Source organism: Poecilia reticulata, linkage group LG14 (assembly GCF_000633615.1).
Source record: "Poecilia reticulata strain Guanapo linkage group LG14, Guppy_female_1.0+MT, whole genome shotgun sequence".
NCBI lineage: Eukaryota > Metazoa > Chordata > Actinopteri > Cyprinodontiformes > Poeciliidae > Poecilia > Poecilia reticulata.
In genome coordinates, this window is record NC_024344.1 from 26,038,262 (window position 1) to 26,054,335 (window position 16,074).

Genomic DNA, 16,074 nt, shown 5'->3' on the forward strand with positions numbered 1-16,074 from the left:
ATTATTTTTTATAACTTTCAGGTTCAAAGCTTGTAAGTGTAAAAGTCAGCATTTCCTAACAGTGGGTGGGGGTAAAATGGCTGCAGTGAAGATGATTGGTTTGAAGTGAGCCTGAGTGTGGAAATAAATCAATCAAAAACCAGAATGACATCACTTTAGAAACACAGAAGTAATTTTATGTGTTTAAGATACTTTCCAAAATGTATATCAATCATTCTTTTTTTTACATTACTCACACCTTTTAAATAGTTGAGAAAATAAATAAATGGTTAATATATTTATTTATTGGATTGTGACACTTTTTGATTTCCATATTCCCAATATAAGTTTGAAATGTAAATGAAAGAGACTTTTTGAATAAAATATTCTAAATTTACCTTTTTGTTTTGGGGTTACATGATCAAAAACAATAGAAAATACTCACTCTGTCTCCACAGCCAGCCTGACTTCAGRAGCGCCATGTTCCTCAGCTTCAGTCAGCTTTGTTCTTTCTGTTTCAATAATATTCCAGCAGAAGTTTAAAAGGGAAATTGCCTGATTTTATTGGATGATTTGACTSAAATTCCTCCCCTGTGTCTGTTTATATTCTCTGCTCCTGGCAGATTATTGTGCGGCTGACTCACAGGATCCTTCTGGATTAGGACGCCACGCCTCCCACCCAGTTTACCCTCACTCTTTCTGGGCTGAGGACCTTACTGCTGTGTCTTCATGAAGATATTTAAATATCACAGTAGATGCTCAGAAACAGAAACTCCAGTTTCTTCTGCCTCTGATTTCTGCTTTAAATTACAGCAGTTATAACACGTTAATCTCTGCTCTGAGATAACGAAATGAGGATTAGTCTAATAGTCACAAACAATGACATCATTTCCTGCTGAGAAGAGCGTTTTCTAGAACCTGTTGCTCTCTTTATCCAGGTAAATAAAACCTTTAAGGGATGWGGTGATGTCACTCATGATAACCTTAAATAACAGTATTCCGTAATAAAAACTTTAATCCCTGAATKAAGTATTTAACATGACAGCAGAAGTTTTGGTTAGTGGAAACATGCTTCAATGTGCAGACGAAACCCTGCATAATATAAATTACGCTTAATAACTCTTCAATTAAATGTTATTTAATTTACTTTTGGGATCAATAAAGCATTTTTGAATAAAATTGAATTCACACACAAAAGCACTGATTCAAGGAGTGTACAAATGTACCCCACACGTTTTATATGGCCTATATATATTTTTTTTTAGTTGAACACAATATTTCTTTTTTCTTTCTTTCTTTCTTTCTTTCTTTCTTTCTTTCTTTCTTTCTTTCTTTCTTTCTTTCTTTCTTTCTTTCTTTCTTTCTTTCTTTCTTTCTTTCTTTTCCACTTCCAGTTTGTGTTGGTTTTCATAATAACTTCTCAGTAAAATGCATTGGCGTTATTGAGCCAGTTAAATAAATAAAAAATTTAATTTGTAATGTTTGTCTTTTTAATTAAACCAAATAAAATGTTAAGACTCTAACAAAAAAAAACCTCACATGTGCTCTGCTTCTTTAAATCTGGCAGAGAACCAATCACAAACGAGGAAGTCTGTTGCTATGGCACTACGTGATCGCGCATTGGCAACAGGTAGTCCAAAAATAATGTTACATATTTAAAAGCACATTTTTAGTTATGTATTTTACATGTTTCTATATTTCGTGCCTTTTATTTTTCTCGTCTCATTGTTCTTTTATCTGAAAGAAAAAATAAAAATAAAACCTGACATTTAAACTACGTAACTTCCGGTAGAAGAGGCGTGTCCTAATCTGTCAAACTAACCGAAGAACAACAAACACAAACCGAAGGTTGAGAGGCTCCGGTGGTCGGCGAGAGGTCTCATCACTAACCTCGTTACTGGGACACAATATAGCTGTAATGTTCCGAAGAAAGGTCCGTAAAACGGGCTGAACACCTGCACCAACAGCCGTTACCGGACTGGATGTAAGATAAACCAAAGTACTGATTGTTCTGATGCTCCTTTTGTCGTGTTTACAGTTTACATGGCCTGTTTGCTTCTGAAACACCTCAAAAAGCCCGAGTTTTGCTCTRTTTTTCCCTGTTTTTAGTTTGAGCTGCGTTTTCCAAACAGGCTTCGTTAGTCTCCAGCCCCCACAGAAAGAAAGAAACTGTAATTTGATTTTAAATGTATTTTCAGAAAGAGTATAAAAACGGAGAATTAGATTATGTGATATTACTTTCGTCTTTACATGTTGGAAGTGTATTCGGCGTTATTTATCAGTCGATTCTTTTCGTGGTTTAATAAAAGAAAAATACTTAGAATTTGCAATGCCAGCGCCGTACAATAGGGGGAAGCAGAGAGCAGCGTTTACAGTTCAACTTTAATCATAAAAAATAACTTCCTGGAATTTTGTTTATAGCGAACTTAACAAAAACATATCCACCCCCCATCCCCCCTTTTTTAACTGACAGGTGCCTCTCAGTGAATATGAATCGTTATGTTAGATATTTAATTCAGAAAGCTAAACTATGATATTTATTCCAGACATAGTCAGAATTTTTAGGTGTTTGTTTCTGCTGGTTTTGATCATTTTAGCTTACAGACGATTAAAACACAAAATTCAGTGTCTCAGAAATAAATAAAAAATATTACTATATTAATATACCAATAAAATAAGTATTTTCATTTTRAAATATGGCTGWTTATCCTATGATTTTCTCACAATACCATAACATTTCTGCATTACAATCCCTTTTTCATTGACCTGATAAAAAATAAAATTTCTGAGAAACTGACTTTTGAGTTTTCAATAGCTGCATGCTTGAAATCATAAAAATGAACTGAAATAGATGTCTAATATGTTGTATGGAAGGACTCTATGTGATATGTGTTTCACAATTTTATCTTGATTACTGGAATAAACAAACTTTTTCATGATCTTATTTATTGAGACACACAGTCTACATATCAGAATTGTGTTACCTTTTCCTAAGCAATACCATTATGTATTTTTTGCATAAATGTTAGAGATGAAGGCCACTTTAATTGGKGTAGTGTTTATTTTGTATTTTACTATTKAACCTTTTTTATATTTTTTTCTACGTCTGTCTGTAAAATTRATGTAAGATCATAAATTTAGGTCAAAAATGGGGCCAAAATATTACTAGCATGTAAAATGACTTGATTTTTGGTGTGTAGATAGGCCTGTCAAAATAAGTTTTGCTGGAAAATAAATGATTCCAGAAATTATTGCGATAAACAATGATATTTTTGAAACCATTTTCAAGTAATTTAATGATAATTGCACAATTATGCAAGTTTGCCCTCTCAATAGCCAATAAACTTTAATTTTGTTAAAAAAAAGAAAAGCCCTTTTAACACTGGAAAATGAATACACTTAAATATTCAACAAAAAAGAAAAAAAAAACAATAAAACGGAAATTGAAACCTGCACACAATTAAAAACATAAATGRATTATAAAGTCTCTGTAAACAAAATCACCTTTTACAAAACATAATAGAAATGATTGAGCTCATTTTAATTTATAATGTGATTCATTGATTTATTGCAACAAACTTATATGCTTAAAAACATGAATTAATTTTCCACCATACATGGAAACATATTTAAATAAAATGTCAGTTTTTTTTTTTTTTTCATGATTCTTAATGGGCCCCATCTGGCCACCCGAGACAAAATGTCCTGGAGGAGTCCCTGCTTTTGAAAAGTTACATTTCCCAGACTCCCACTGTCTTTCTGACCACTTTTCTTTGCTCCGTCACGTTAGATGATCAGACCCAGAACCGTTTCCATTTTTACTCTTCCCTCTCTCTGCTTCTCTCAGCAGGAATGGGGACGTTGGGTTGTTGAAAACACCCTTTCCTCCCATCTCTGCTGCGTCTGAGGTAAGAACCAGGAGATCTGTGTCATCAATCCAAGAACGAACTCCAGATTCAGACATTTGGCAAACCCGTCCATGTCAAACGGGCAGAACTTTAGATAACTGGACCTTTGTTTATCAGACACTGATATGGCTGATCGGACAGGACTGGGTGGGATCAGATTTTTATCGCATCATGACCTTGAGGGAAAGCACMGCGTTTACACAAAATGTTTAAGATAAACAGATAGGTTTTATTTGAAAGATAAAAATACATTTTATTCCAACTACGTGTGAATTATAGCTGCATATTATTTATGCTTGATTATAAGWGAAAACAAATAGCTGTCCTCACTGTAAGATTGGGGGTGTTAATGTTTTTAATTGGATATATCTAYCAATCAATTCATCTGCATGTGTCTGTTAAGATCAGAGGTCATGATCTRAGAATAAGAATGGCCTCCATGGGAATAGTTTTCTCACAGTCTCAGGTTGGTTTTGAATGAGATCCCCCACCCCCCTCCCATTAAATGAAATAAATTTTAGAAATATGGCTTTTGTATTTTTAATTTTTTTCAAGTTAATTATCTGAAACATTTAAGTGAGAGAAAACAGATAAAATCTGTAAGGATGTAAATATTTTCTTCACAGGATTGTATTTAACTGATTGAATAGCATCTGYCTCTCCTGGAAGATCAAAATACAAACCACATAACATCATGTTGGTGCAGGTTGCTACAATCGATAGCAGCCACACAGGCACACCCTCTAGAAGGAAACAAACACACCCGGTACAACACTTTTGTTCTATTGRCTGAGAGGTTGCCAGGCGACTCTGCCAAAAGGCAGTTCCATGTTTTTGTAAGCGAGCAGAGAGTCTGAGCAGAGTGTGACCTCGAGGAGAAGTTTTGAGTACAAGCATTACAAGTTTTGAGAAGAAAAACATGAAGTCCTGCTTTCAAAATGAACATGTAAGCAAAAGTATTAAAAGTTTTCAGAACAAAAGACATGAAATCCTGGTTTCAGATTGAAAATGTCTGCTCTTGGATTATGGCAGAAAAATTCCCATATAAACCTGCGCCCATAGTTTACTCAGACTTCACATTGCTTTGTTTTTTTTGTGGTGGTTTATCAGAGCAGATCCATTATATCATCTTCTAAGCTGTGTGCAGCCACCATGCACAGCCTTTTGTTGCAGTTTATAAGTTTAAAGGAAAACCGTTGGTGCACTTCTGACCCCACCTGTTGGACCTCTGAGCACCAGCAGAGAAACTTTTTATAAAGCTCCCATTGTTAAACATGCAGCTCTCTGCAGCTGCACAGGAGGATTTAAAAGTATTTTAAAGATTAAAAACCTTTTTAAAAATTATTCCTTATGAATTAGAAATAATTTTAAGAATTTTCACAATTTTTAAATTCTTTAAGTGTTTATATAAACATTTTTAAAAACCTTCTCTTTTATTCCAGCTGCAATAATCTCACAATAGGAATTTTAGTCAAATCTGTTTTTAATTTGATCTTACTATATAATTAAAAATGTTACAGAATACTAAAATGCTTTTAAGCAAAAATAAATTTCCTTTTGTGTGCCTTTTTTCCCCATAGTGAATAAACATTCTTATATTGCAGTTTGTATTTTTCAAAATTCTTTTCAGTTCGCGATTTTTCTACTGTAAAAAAAGTTAAGCTTATTGCACAAATTTACCGGAGGAACTATTAAGAATGTAGGCTGTATATTTATTCATTTATCTTAATTTTAATTTTTCTTTCCATGTGCTAATTGTACACATTTAGCTTATTTTCTTTAGTTTTTCAGCCTTTAAAATGTAACTTTATAAACCGTTTTATGCCTCTTCTTTCCACACTGTCTCTTACAAATGTAAAACAGTCATTGTTTTTGTTCAAATCTGCTGAGTTGTTGTGATTGAATCCAACACTGGTTGACCTCTGAACTTTATTCCAATATAAAAGCTGCTTCACAACCATAWGCCTTAGAGAGAGTAGAGCCTGTTTTATAGTTTAATAAATAATAACAGCAGGTGCTTTCATTTTCCCCAAAGATCTGCAACTTTTACTGATGATTCTGCTGCTAAACTCTGACATGTTGTAAACAAAGCTGGTCGTTGTTTGACTTTGTTATTTTGTGTTTTGGAATTTTTAAACCCCAGATATTTTTTGCATCTTTTTTCACTAATAAAAGTTAGTGTTTTAGTGTTTGCACCCATCTCTTAAAAGATAAAGCATTTTTTTTTTTTTTTTTTAGCTTTTTTTGGTTTTCAGGCTGAATTTGATCAGAGTTTCAAGTTTGGTCTGCAGATCAGAACCAGAGAAGTTATTGTTGGTTCTAACTCTGAACTTTTCTCTGGATTCCTGTGAAGCTGTGCAGCCATGGATTCCTCTGATGAAGAGGAGGAGCGCACCTTCGTCCGGGTCCTCAGTGAGAAGTACAACCCGGAGAATTTCCCCTACGGCCAAGGTGTGGTGGTTCTGCCCAGCCCTCCAGGATCTCCTGTTAAAGGTAACAGAAAAAGCTAAAAACACTTGATAAATGATTGAAAATAGCAGAAATGAACTGACTTTAGTTTTGCTGTTCTTCAGACCGACTGTTCCTACCCAGCGTTCTGGTTCTGAATGACTGCGGGATCAGCAAAGCTGGCGACAGGTCCGACATCGAAGCGTTCTGTGCTCATGTCCTGGAGCTGGACCTGGCCTATAATCAGCTCAATGACTGGGAAGAGGTAAGTCCGCTTCACAAATCCAAAACCATTTACACAGAAACCTGTTAGAGCTGGGTGGTCCCACGTTGGGCACCAAATGTTGGTAGATGAAAATAAATCAACACACAATTAAGAAAGTCTTTCTACATCTCGTAAAGTTTGAGTTCCTTTCCGAGTTTTGTGGCCAGAGTGACCTGATACGTTACACACAATGTGGGGGCGATGAGCAACGTAAACGCAAGATGATTGACAGCGCYAGATTGGCAAAATATACAGAAGATTCCAAAACAACGAGTTAAAAACAAATGTCAAAAAATCTTAAGTATTTTTAAAGATGAATGCGTTGTGTTCATTGTGGCTTTGACAGATCAGCACCATCGTCTCCAGCATCCCTCACCTGGACTTCCTCAACCTGAGYATGAACCCGCTGAGTGGCGTGCAGCTGCAACCCAGCGTGGCCGACGTCTTCTCCAGGGTACGACGACTCGTCCTCATCAACACGCAAGTCAGCTGGGACACGGTGCACACTCTCACGCAGCACACGCCAGAGTAAGTGAGCCGAACAGATGTTCCCTGTGGCTGTGCTGAAACGYGTTCAGGTTTCTCAGACTCTGCTCCTCCCGGTGTCCAGGCTGAAGGAGCTCTTCCTCTGCCTGAACGGCTACGACTCCGTGTCCGAGTCCCAGGCTTCCTGTCCGTCGTTGAGCCTGCTGCAGATCACCGGCAACCAGCTGCAGGACTGGGCCGAGGTCAGGAAGTTTGGCCGGCTGTACCCCAGTCTGAGCACCCTGGTGCTGGCCAACAACAGCGTCAGCTCTGTGGGCGACACCAAGGAAACACTGGAGGGTCTCTTCCCTAACCTGCGCAGCATCAACCTCAACAACTCAGGTTTGTTTCCTCTGTCAGTTCAGTTGGAATCTATTTTACTAAAAGACTAAAAGAAATACACCCGATCCAAACATATTTATGTGTGGAGAGAAAATCACAGTGGTCAACCATAAGGCTGGACAATATGGCTGAAAAACGTGTCAYGACAGAAGTATTTAATGTCAGTCAATATAGATAATTATCGATTAGTTTTTGGTTTTAAATRTCTGAAATGCTACCAAACTGGTGGCATAATATTTCCTGCTTTACACACAGTTTTCCCTCCATGCCGTTGTTTCWTATTTTTAACCATTTATGCGKCACAGTGGCGAAACATGAAACTGCTGCTGCGCATGTTGCTCAACGGGTTGTTGCTAGGCAACCAAACCTAGCTAAAAAAAACTGTAGGATATCATCATTGTATTAATTAAAAAAATGTAAAATTATGGCCCTTAGATGATCAAATATGCAGAAACTGATTAATTGATTCTTATTTTCATTGWGCTTTGTTCTGTATTGTAGTGCTGTATGGCTTTTTATACTTCATCTGAAATGTTTTGGAGTTTTAAAGAAAAAAATATTATGCTCTTTTTTGATGGAAAAGCTAGTTAATTAGTTTGTATTGCACAGTATAGTATTTATATTGATTATACTTTGAGGTGCTACAAATGAAACCTGTGTCTTTGGCTAATGTTGGCATACTATTCATATTAAGCAATAAGCTAATGTAAAGATTATGTATAATATAATAGGTTTTGAATCGATTCAGAATTCCCAGGACTTACTATTCTCTATGAAAAATATTTTTTCAGTATTTGTATTATTCTGTCCCTTTTGAAATAAATAAACCTCAACATAAACAACAGTTCAAAGAGAAGAAATGAAGCGTTTTCCTTGTGAACTGCAGGTCTCAGCCAGTGGGAGGACATCGAAAGGCTGAACTTCTTCCCTAAACTGGAGGACGTCAAAGCTCAGGGGATTCCTTTGCTGCAGTCGTAYAGCACCCAGGAGAGACGCAGCCTCCTTTTAGCACAGTTCGTTACATTTAAACTCTCCCTCTTTATGCATTATGTCTGTTTTTAATTATTTAAGTGTTTAATGACCCCTTGTTCTGTTCCCCAGGCTGCCATCTGTGATGGTTTTAAATGGGAGTGCCATTTCTGACGGAGAGAGGGAGGACGCAGAGCGGTTCTTCATCCGATACTACCAGGACTGTCCTGAGCAGGAGCTTCCTCAGAGGTACACGCTTCACACCATGCAGTGTTTTACCCAAAACACATGAAGGGCCGCTGTGCTCATCACTGGAAAATGACATAAATCTGGTTAAATGCAGTTATCTTGTGATCTTAAGCAATAAAATTCACTTTTCTTTAAACATTTTTTAACCAAAACACGTTTGGCCACTGGATGACTGGCATGGCGGCTCCTCCCACTGGGCTTAGCAAGCTTTCTGGGGGAAACCYTGAGTTACAACATTTAATTTCCCCTTAAGCCATAAAGTATTTTTGAATCAGAATAAAGTTTCCTGCTTCAGTAACACGGACTKCAGCAGCTGACGTCATTTTACGCCTCAAACCATGAAAACTTGTGATGTCCATGGTCGTTTCTTTTATTTGGGGACAAACGCCAGATATCCAGTCATCGTCTCCAGTCTCAGTCGCCTTCATTCCACTTAACCTGAGCAGAATGAGGTGGGGGTGGGGGGCTTTCTGAAGGAAGGTGTAGTCCTTCGCTGAGGGAAACTAACCTTTTGGGAGACAATGCCGCCACTCTCCGGCTGCTCAATGAACTCTTTGTAGGGGGAATTCTCTGATTGGGAATCGGATACGGCAGGTAGCTGCTAGATGCTGCTAGATGTTTCTGTCTTTTATCTGCACACCAACGCCATCAAAATCAAAACGGGAAGCCTGGAGGTTTTCTGATGTTTCCGGCAGCGCTGCGTCTCCTCTGATACTTCAGGTGACGAGCGGCAGATTTGATCTCTTTCCTTCGCTCTGCTTTAACCGGTGCTGGTGGACCTGGTTTGGTGGTCGGGTCTCTGTAGGTCAGAAGGTCAGGGGGGCGTCGCTGTGAGAGCGCAGGTATCCCCTTTCCTCTAAGGTAGCGCAGATCAAACGCACTCTGTAGAGTAAATGAGTTATTTAGATGTTGTCATCCTTAAAACCACCACTTACCAGATGTTTCCGGCTGAAGTTCTGGTCCAGTACTTCACTGATTCGAATCTTACCTAAAGAACAGGATTTTTTTTGTGTAGCTTTTCATCAAAGCAGACAGAAATCACAAGTCCTGTTTAATGTCTCCATGCGACCACTAGCTCAGATTATAACAACACTGCAAAAACATCTGACCAACTATGTTTGGTCTAGTTTCAGGTGCAAATATCTTAACTTTTCAGCAACATATAGGAGCTTCTTTTAAGTCAATAATTTATTGATATTGATAAAAAAAAAACCAGGAAGATGGAGAACATCGCCCAGTTCCACAGTCCTTCACTCAGAGAAGAGACTTTAAACTACTGCTTGTAGTTTATAAATCACGGAACGGATTAAAGATCTGCAGATCTGTTGGATCAACTTTCAGACCTCTCATGTGTTATGGCATTATCAATACATCACTTAAAAATGGTCTCAAAAAAACAATATTATCGTTGATCACAATAATTTCTGGGACAAATTATCAACCATTAAAATTTGTTATCCATTGATCAACATATTTGTATATTTGCTCGATGATTTTGATGATGGGATTTGACTAAATGTAATGTTTATTGCTGGTTTCATAACTGCTGAMTTTAGTTTTTTTGGGCGTAAAGCGCTTTGAACTGCTTTGTTTCTGAAATGTGCATTAATGTTAACGTAACTCGTATATAAACGTGTGAAGTGCCGCTTAATTTAAGGTGTAGTCGACCCAGRGAGGCTTTGTTGCTGGAAAAGTCTTGAAAAATAATGTAGAAAAGTGTTGAGTTTCAGGCTGGTTGAGTTTCAGGCTGGATGTTGGACCTGAACTGGACAGTGTCTCCAAACCCACAATTTCCTTCCTTAAAAACACAATTAGAAAGGTTGACATGTTGTTACCTGCAGCAGTGTTTCACCAGACGTGCCGCCTTAAACCCTCCTGTTAGAAGGGCACTTTGTGCGCCGCGAGTTCCCACAGAAACCTGGGGTCAGGCAGATCGGCTTTGTGGACCAGTTTTTAGTGGGGAAGTGAAATTGGCTTGATTGGACCAGCTGTTACAGCCTCTTTGAAAACACTGCCTTTCTTTTTTTTTTCCCCTCTCCTTGATTTTATTTAATCGTTCCCGGGTCTTTATCTTGAGCTTCGGTTCCCCTGAGACGGCTGAGTGCTTTCTCACGGCCGACGGTTCGGTTTTTTCTGCTCCGCCAGAACATTTCCTTTCAGCAGCCACCAGAAAACAACCTGAGTGGAAATTAAGCTAATGATGATTACGACTGTTTTCCTTCAGCATTTAGAGAAAAACACCAGAGCTATCTTAGCTAATAGCAATAAGAAATCATGGGATATAAGGTTCCTTCTATCAAAGGTCAATAAATATGTTTGGTTTTAAACGAGATATTAACTCAATCAGTATGAGATAACAATCACAATTCAAAATAATAACATATTAGATTATAATATCCCAAATAAGAAGTCATAAACAAATCCTGTTTAAACCCAAAACAAATCCTCAACAGTTGTTCTGCGTATCAAAATGTACAAGTTTGAATGAATTCATCTGAAGAGTCTCATAACTAGTTTTATCTTATTTTTCATATTTATTACATGTGGGAAAAGTCTTAAAATAAATGTTTTATTGCAGCAGCACTGAAACATGCAATAAAAAATAAACATTTTTGTAACTTGCACAATTTTATGRTTAATGGAAACGCAGCGACTGACATTGACGTACTTTAGTTTAACACCGTTCSCTCATCCTCACATTGGCCACGCCCCTCTGTGCATCTTGGCTCCGCCCACTTCWGTGGAATCTTTCCAAAATGGTTGGGGGATGGGGGGCGGGGCTACGCCTTCACAGGGAAGTGAGTTACATTTTAACTGGAACGATGTGGTTTGGCCTGAGTGAAGTTACCCCCACATGTTTGTGTAGCAAAAACGTTTTGTGATGCTTTCATTTTAAAGATTAAAAGTTTCCAGAGGTCACAAGAGGTCATCATCAATATCTTCAACWCAACTCAAATATAGCTGAGTTGGTTTCGTAAATGAGAGGGGGTGTGGGCGTGGTTTACCTCTGGAAACTTTTTTTTATTGATATTTYTAAAATAGTAGCGGCACAAAGGAAAATGTTTACTGCACAGACGTAGCACAAACATTTGATACCAATTTTGTTAGATTTGGGGGGAGCTAGTTGATCTTTCGACCTTTAAACTTTGATTAAAATTTTCAAGACAAAAGCACCACAAGCAAAAAATTTTACTACACAAACAAAATTTTTACTSCACAAACGTAGTCAAGTTGATTGAGCTCCATGTTTGGTTTTAATGATTCATATTTCCTGCATAAATAAGGAAAGTACATTTTTCCTTCCAGCTTGTACGAACCAAACCCCAACACGTGCCTCGTTCTGTTCCAGGTATAACGCCCTCGTGTCCAAATACGGCCACCTGGCCCCGCTGGCCGAGGTGGACCTGAGACCGCGCGGCACCCTGGTGGAGGTCCGCTGGGGGGACCGGGTAGAGCCGGTCACCCTCCGCCTGGAGCAGACGGTGGGCGACCTGAAGAAGCAGCTGAAGACTCTGCTGCAGCTGCCCTCCAACGGCATCCGTCTCTTCCACATCGACAAAGAGATGAGCTCCGTGTTYGGACCCGAGGAGCTGAAGTGCGGCTTCCGGGCGCTTCACTCCTACAGCATCCAAGACGGCGACGAGATCCTGGTGGTGCTCAAAGAGAAAAACCGCTGCAGCTCCTCGGACTTTTGAGGAAGGACGCTCTCGTGCTTCGGATGAGAAATTAAAAACGAACAGAGACAAAGCTTTTATTTGATAAGAAAGACTTCTCCCAGAGTTGAATGTAAGGAAGTTTAGAAAAATAAGGCAACATTAAATTTGCACATTGAAGCGTTTGACCCAAGATAGCTTCAAAGGAATTTAGTAAAGTTTAAAATTTAGCTGCTTTGTTTTTCTGGTGTAAGGTGGGTCTACACTTAAGACCTTTACTTTAACTAAACGTGAAATTTGGGCCATAAAATAGTCAAATGTAGGTGCCAAAGAYGAGACAAACTATGCAAAACGTATCCAGGGTTTCCCTCAAAAACCCAGGAGTGCTAGAGCTGCTAAAAAATGTTTAAAGTTGATAAGAAATTTGAAAGTATAACTAGATAATTATGTGTAATTGAAAGACATTGCTGACAAAACCTAAACACACAATTATAGGCTTTAAAAAAGACAAACGTACAATTCAAATGTAATTATATTTGCTTAAATCTTAATGAAGTAATTAGTCAGTGAATCTTAAAAAAACGTTCGTATTTAAAAGTTGAATAAATGTAGAAAATTTTTACCTGAAATAGACAATAGCTGCGTTTCTATTGACCATATAACTGCACCGTTTGACATCTGGAAAATACATTTGTTTCATGGAAACGTGCTAGTTATCGTTTTTCCATGGAAAAGCTTTGCCGTTAAGATGAGGTAGGTTTTTTAGCTGTATCAAAATTAGTTTATCTCACAAAACTGCAATGGAATTTTTTTTTTACATTATTTAATGGAAACACCACAATTGAGAAATAGTTTTTTATCTGACATTAGTGTAATATTGACAAAGTTTGTGCACATTTGTAATGGAAATGTAGTTAATTATGTAGTAATTCATGCAGAAGAAGCCCAAACCAACGATGGAGTATGCATAATCATTCGTCAGCAGACTTTTTGTAGTGATAAAATATTTGATCAATATTTACATTTTCTAATAACTTGAGCATAAATTTCTCCTTTCTCCTTTTAGAATGACAGCTTATCTGCAAATTTAATTAAATATCTGTTTACCTGTTCAAAGAGAGGGAGTCCAGCGGAGGAGAATACCGTAAAAAAAAAAAAAAACACAAATCATCATAAAAAAATCTATAAAGGGAAGGACATCATTTCATATTTGTTCTAAATTACATTTCACTTTGACCATTTCCTCTAGGATACAACTTGTAAATAAATAACCCAAAAATTAAACGGAGCGTTTTTAGTCAGGTAGATCCATCTCACATCAGAAACATATATAAATATAAGTTAAAAATATAGATTGGGACATGTGAATTGACAGGGTTTCTGGATTTAAAATCAAGAGTTAGCTCAGTTTGTAATGAGGAAAAACATCTTTTCTGAAAATCATAGATTATATTAAAGAAACCACTGCAGATTATCAGGGATTAGATCCAAAACAGAACGTTAGCAGAGGTTTAATCATTTAAATTAATGCACARATACTAAAATATAAGGTAGAGTTTAAAAATATTCACGATGCAGATGCTGTTCTCCTTGTTCTTTTTCTRATTGTGCATAATTTTAGGAGCAAACAAAGTGAGGAGTGGACTTCATCCTGCAGCTGGGACTGCAGTCGGCTGAATCCAGGATGTTTAGGTGTTAGCATGCACAGAATGACATTTCTTTTCCGTTGTTTTTTTTTTTTGTTTGTTTGTTTTTTTTAAAGCGTGTCAGCCTTGAGAAAGCTCCGTTTGTCTGAGTTCAGCTGAGCAGATTCAAATTTGAAAACGTTCCTTTGTTGAGAACGGATCGGATCGTTCGCTGGGAATCCTGGGATAACCCCKGAGCGGATGCAGAAGCTCCGCTTTGGGGGGAACACAGACGCACACGGAGCCGCCYTCCCCTCCTCCCACCCTGGAGGAAAACCGAGACGGCGGCCAGGGTAGGCCGGGTCCGGGCTGGACGCTCCGGTTACCGCCGGCTGCAGGCTGTCGGGCAGCTGAGAGGCGGCGAGCCGCTTTCTGGAGGGAAACCGAACACCGGCTGCCACCGGTGTCACACAGACTTCCGCTGCTGCTGGGTTCGGCCGGGTTCAGAAAGCCGGGTTTCCCGCCCAGACGCTCCGTTACATCCGACACTCTGAGATGTTGTTAAACTTTACATTGCYACTCAGACTCAGTGTTTCACCTACGTTACCAACAAGTAGCCTACTATGTGTCATAACCTCCTGCTGGATCCTACAGCGGCGTATTATGGCTGTTGTAGAGTTAAAATGAAAGGAGCAGGAACTTTCCCCCCTAAAACTCAGACATTTTTGGATCAAATCTTAGAAATTTTCTAGAAAAAACTTGGATATTTCTAAGTTTGATAAGTTGAAATATTTGTATTTCTGAAACTCAGACAATTTCCAAAAATKTTACAATTTTGATGTTTGAAAGTCAGAAATGTCCAAAATTTTCTAGAAGAGTTTTTCTAACAAATTTTTSACCTTTCAAGCTCAGAAAGTTTAGTTTTTGGTTTCAAATATTCGACTTTTGAAGTCTAGAAATTTGCCACAGAAATTTTTCTAGATTTTTGAGATTAATCTAAAAAATGTTTTTGTTTTCTTCTTACAAATTGTTGACATTTCAGGCTCAGATATTTCAGGGTTTATTGTCTCAAACTAGCGTTTTTTTGTCTTGACATTTAGAGCTCAGAAATTTTAATTTTTTATGGAAAATTTCTGATTAATCTGAAAATGTTGGGGTTTTGGGTCTCAAATGTTCAACTTTTTTAAAGCGTATCAGCCTTGAGAAAATTCTTTTTTTTATATAGAAAAAAAAAAGAAAGGAAATGTCAGGCTCAATCCTGACATTTAAGGCTTGAGCCTGAAATGTCACAAATGTGTGACATTTCAGGCTCAAGCATTTTTGGTGTGAATATTTTTGTTTTGCGTTTTCTTTCTGCAGTGGCGCTAATACGCCGTTGTTGGATCCAAACTCACAGGAGACTCTATATTGCCAAGTATGAAATCTACTAGAAGAATGTAAGATGCAGGTTTTTACACTGATGGGAGAATATTTAGCATATCGGGTTCATTTCGAATTGCGTGTGTTTTCTGGCTCTTTGTTGTTCCTATAGATCTACCAAAATCCCCAGAATTCCCTTTKGTGTCATATTGGAAATCCTGCTGAGAACATGCTGCTGGTTGCAGGAGTTTCCCTGTTAATCTCTTCACTGTTGCCTGACTGTTATTCTGCTTCTAACTTTAGTAAGAAAAAAAAAGTCAGTGGTGATGCACTACCAGCTTCACAGGAGGGAGAAACGTGACGGCGCCGTTCCAGAAGGAAAAGTAAAGATGAGGACATTGGAGGATTTTGTTGAGCCAGTTTTCTCGTTTCCTTTTCTTTTGCTCAGACTGAAATATTTACATGYCAGGTTAYGAGTGTTTTCATGAAAAATGCTCAAMTCTCACCMGTAGTTTCAACTCCAYTGTGTCTAATTGTCCTACAACTTTGTTTTGTTCTGGTTCTGATCCGTGTTTGGACTCTTGTGGAAGAAGGTCYGGGTTTGAATCCTTGCTGAACTTTCTCCCTCTGAATGCGTTGGTTCTCTCTGAGTTTTGGCTTAATTGGACTTCTGGTGTGAATGTGTGCATAGTGTTTTATTCTGGGTTGCCATAGTGACCCGTACAGGTTGGACCCTGCCTCTCGTCTACTTA

General features: G+C 38.0%; 1 protein-coding gene across 4 annotated transcripts; it reads left to right on the forward strand.

Moving 5' to 3' along the window:
* Positions 1 to 1,766: 1,766 nt before the first annotated feature.
* LOC103476329 (tubulin-specific chaperone cofactor E-like protein) lies at positions 1,767 to 13,499 on the forward strand. Of its 4 annotated transcripts, none has more exons than XM_008428599.2 (9): positions 1,768 to 1,978; positions 3,827 to 3,887; positions 6,241 to 6,380; positions 6,461 to 6,600; positions 6,947 to 7,128; positions 7,211 to 7,467; positions 8,354 to 8,480; positions 8,569 to 8,685; positions 12,035 to 13,499. In XM_008428599.2, the coding sequence occupies exons 3-9, from the start codon at positions 6,251 to 6,253 to the stop codon at positions 12,378 to 12,380; spliced, it is 1,299 nt and encodes a 432-aa protein (XP_008426821.1). In that variant the 5' UTR covers positions 1,768 to 1,978; positions 3,827 to 3,887; positions 6,241 to 6,250; the 3' UTR covers positions 12,381 to 13,499. The 4 variants fall into 4 exon arrangements, with proteins under 4 accessions (XP_008426822.1, XP_008426821.1, XP_008426819.1 ...); XM_008428597.2 differs by having other exon boundaries at positions 1,768 to 1,963; XM_008428598.2 differs by having other exon boundaries at positions 1,768 to 1,963; positions 3,830 to 3,887.
* The last annotated feature ends 2,575 nt before the right edge of the window (positions 13,500 to 16,074 follow it).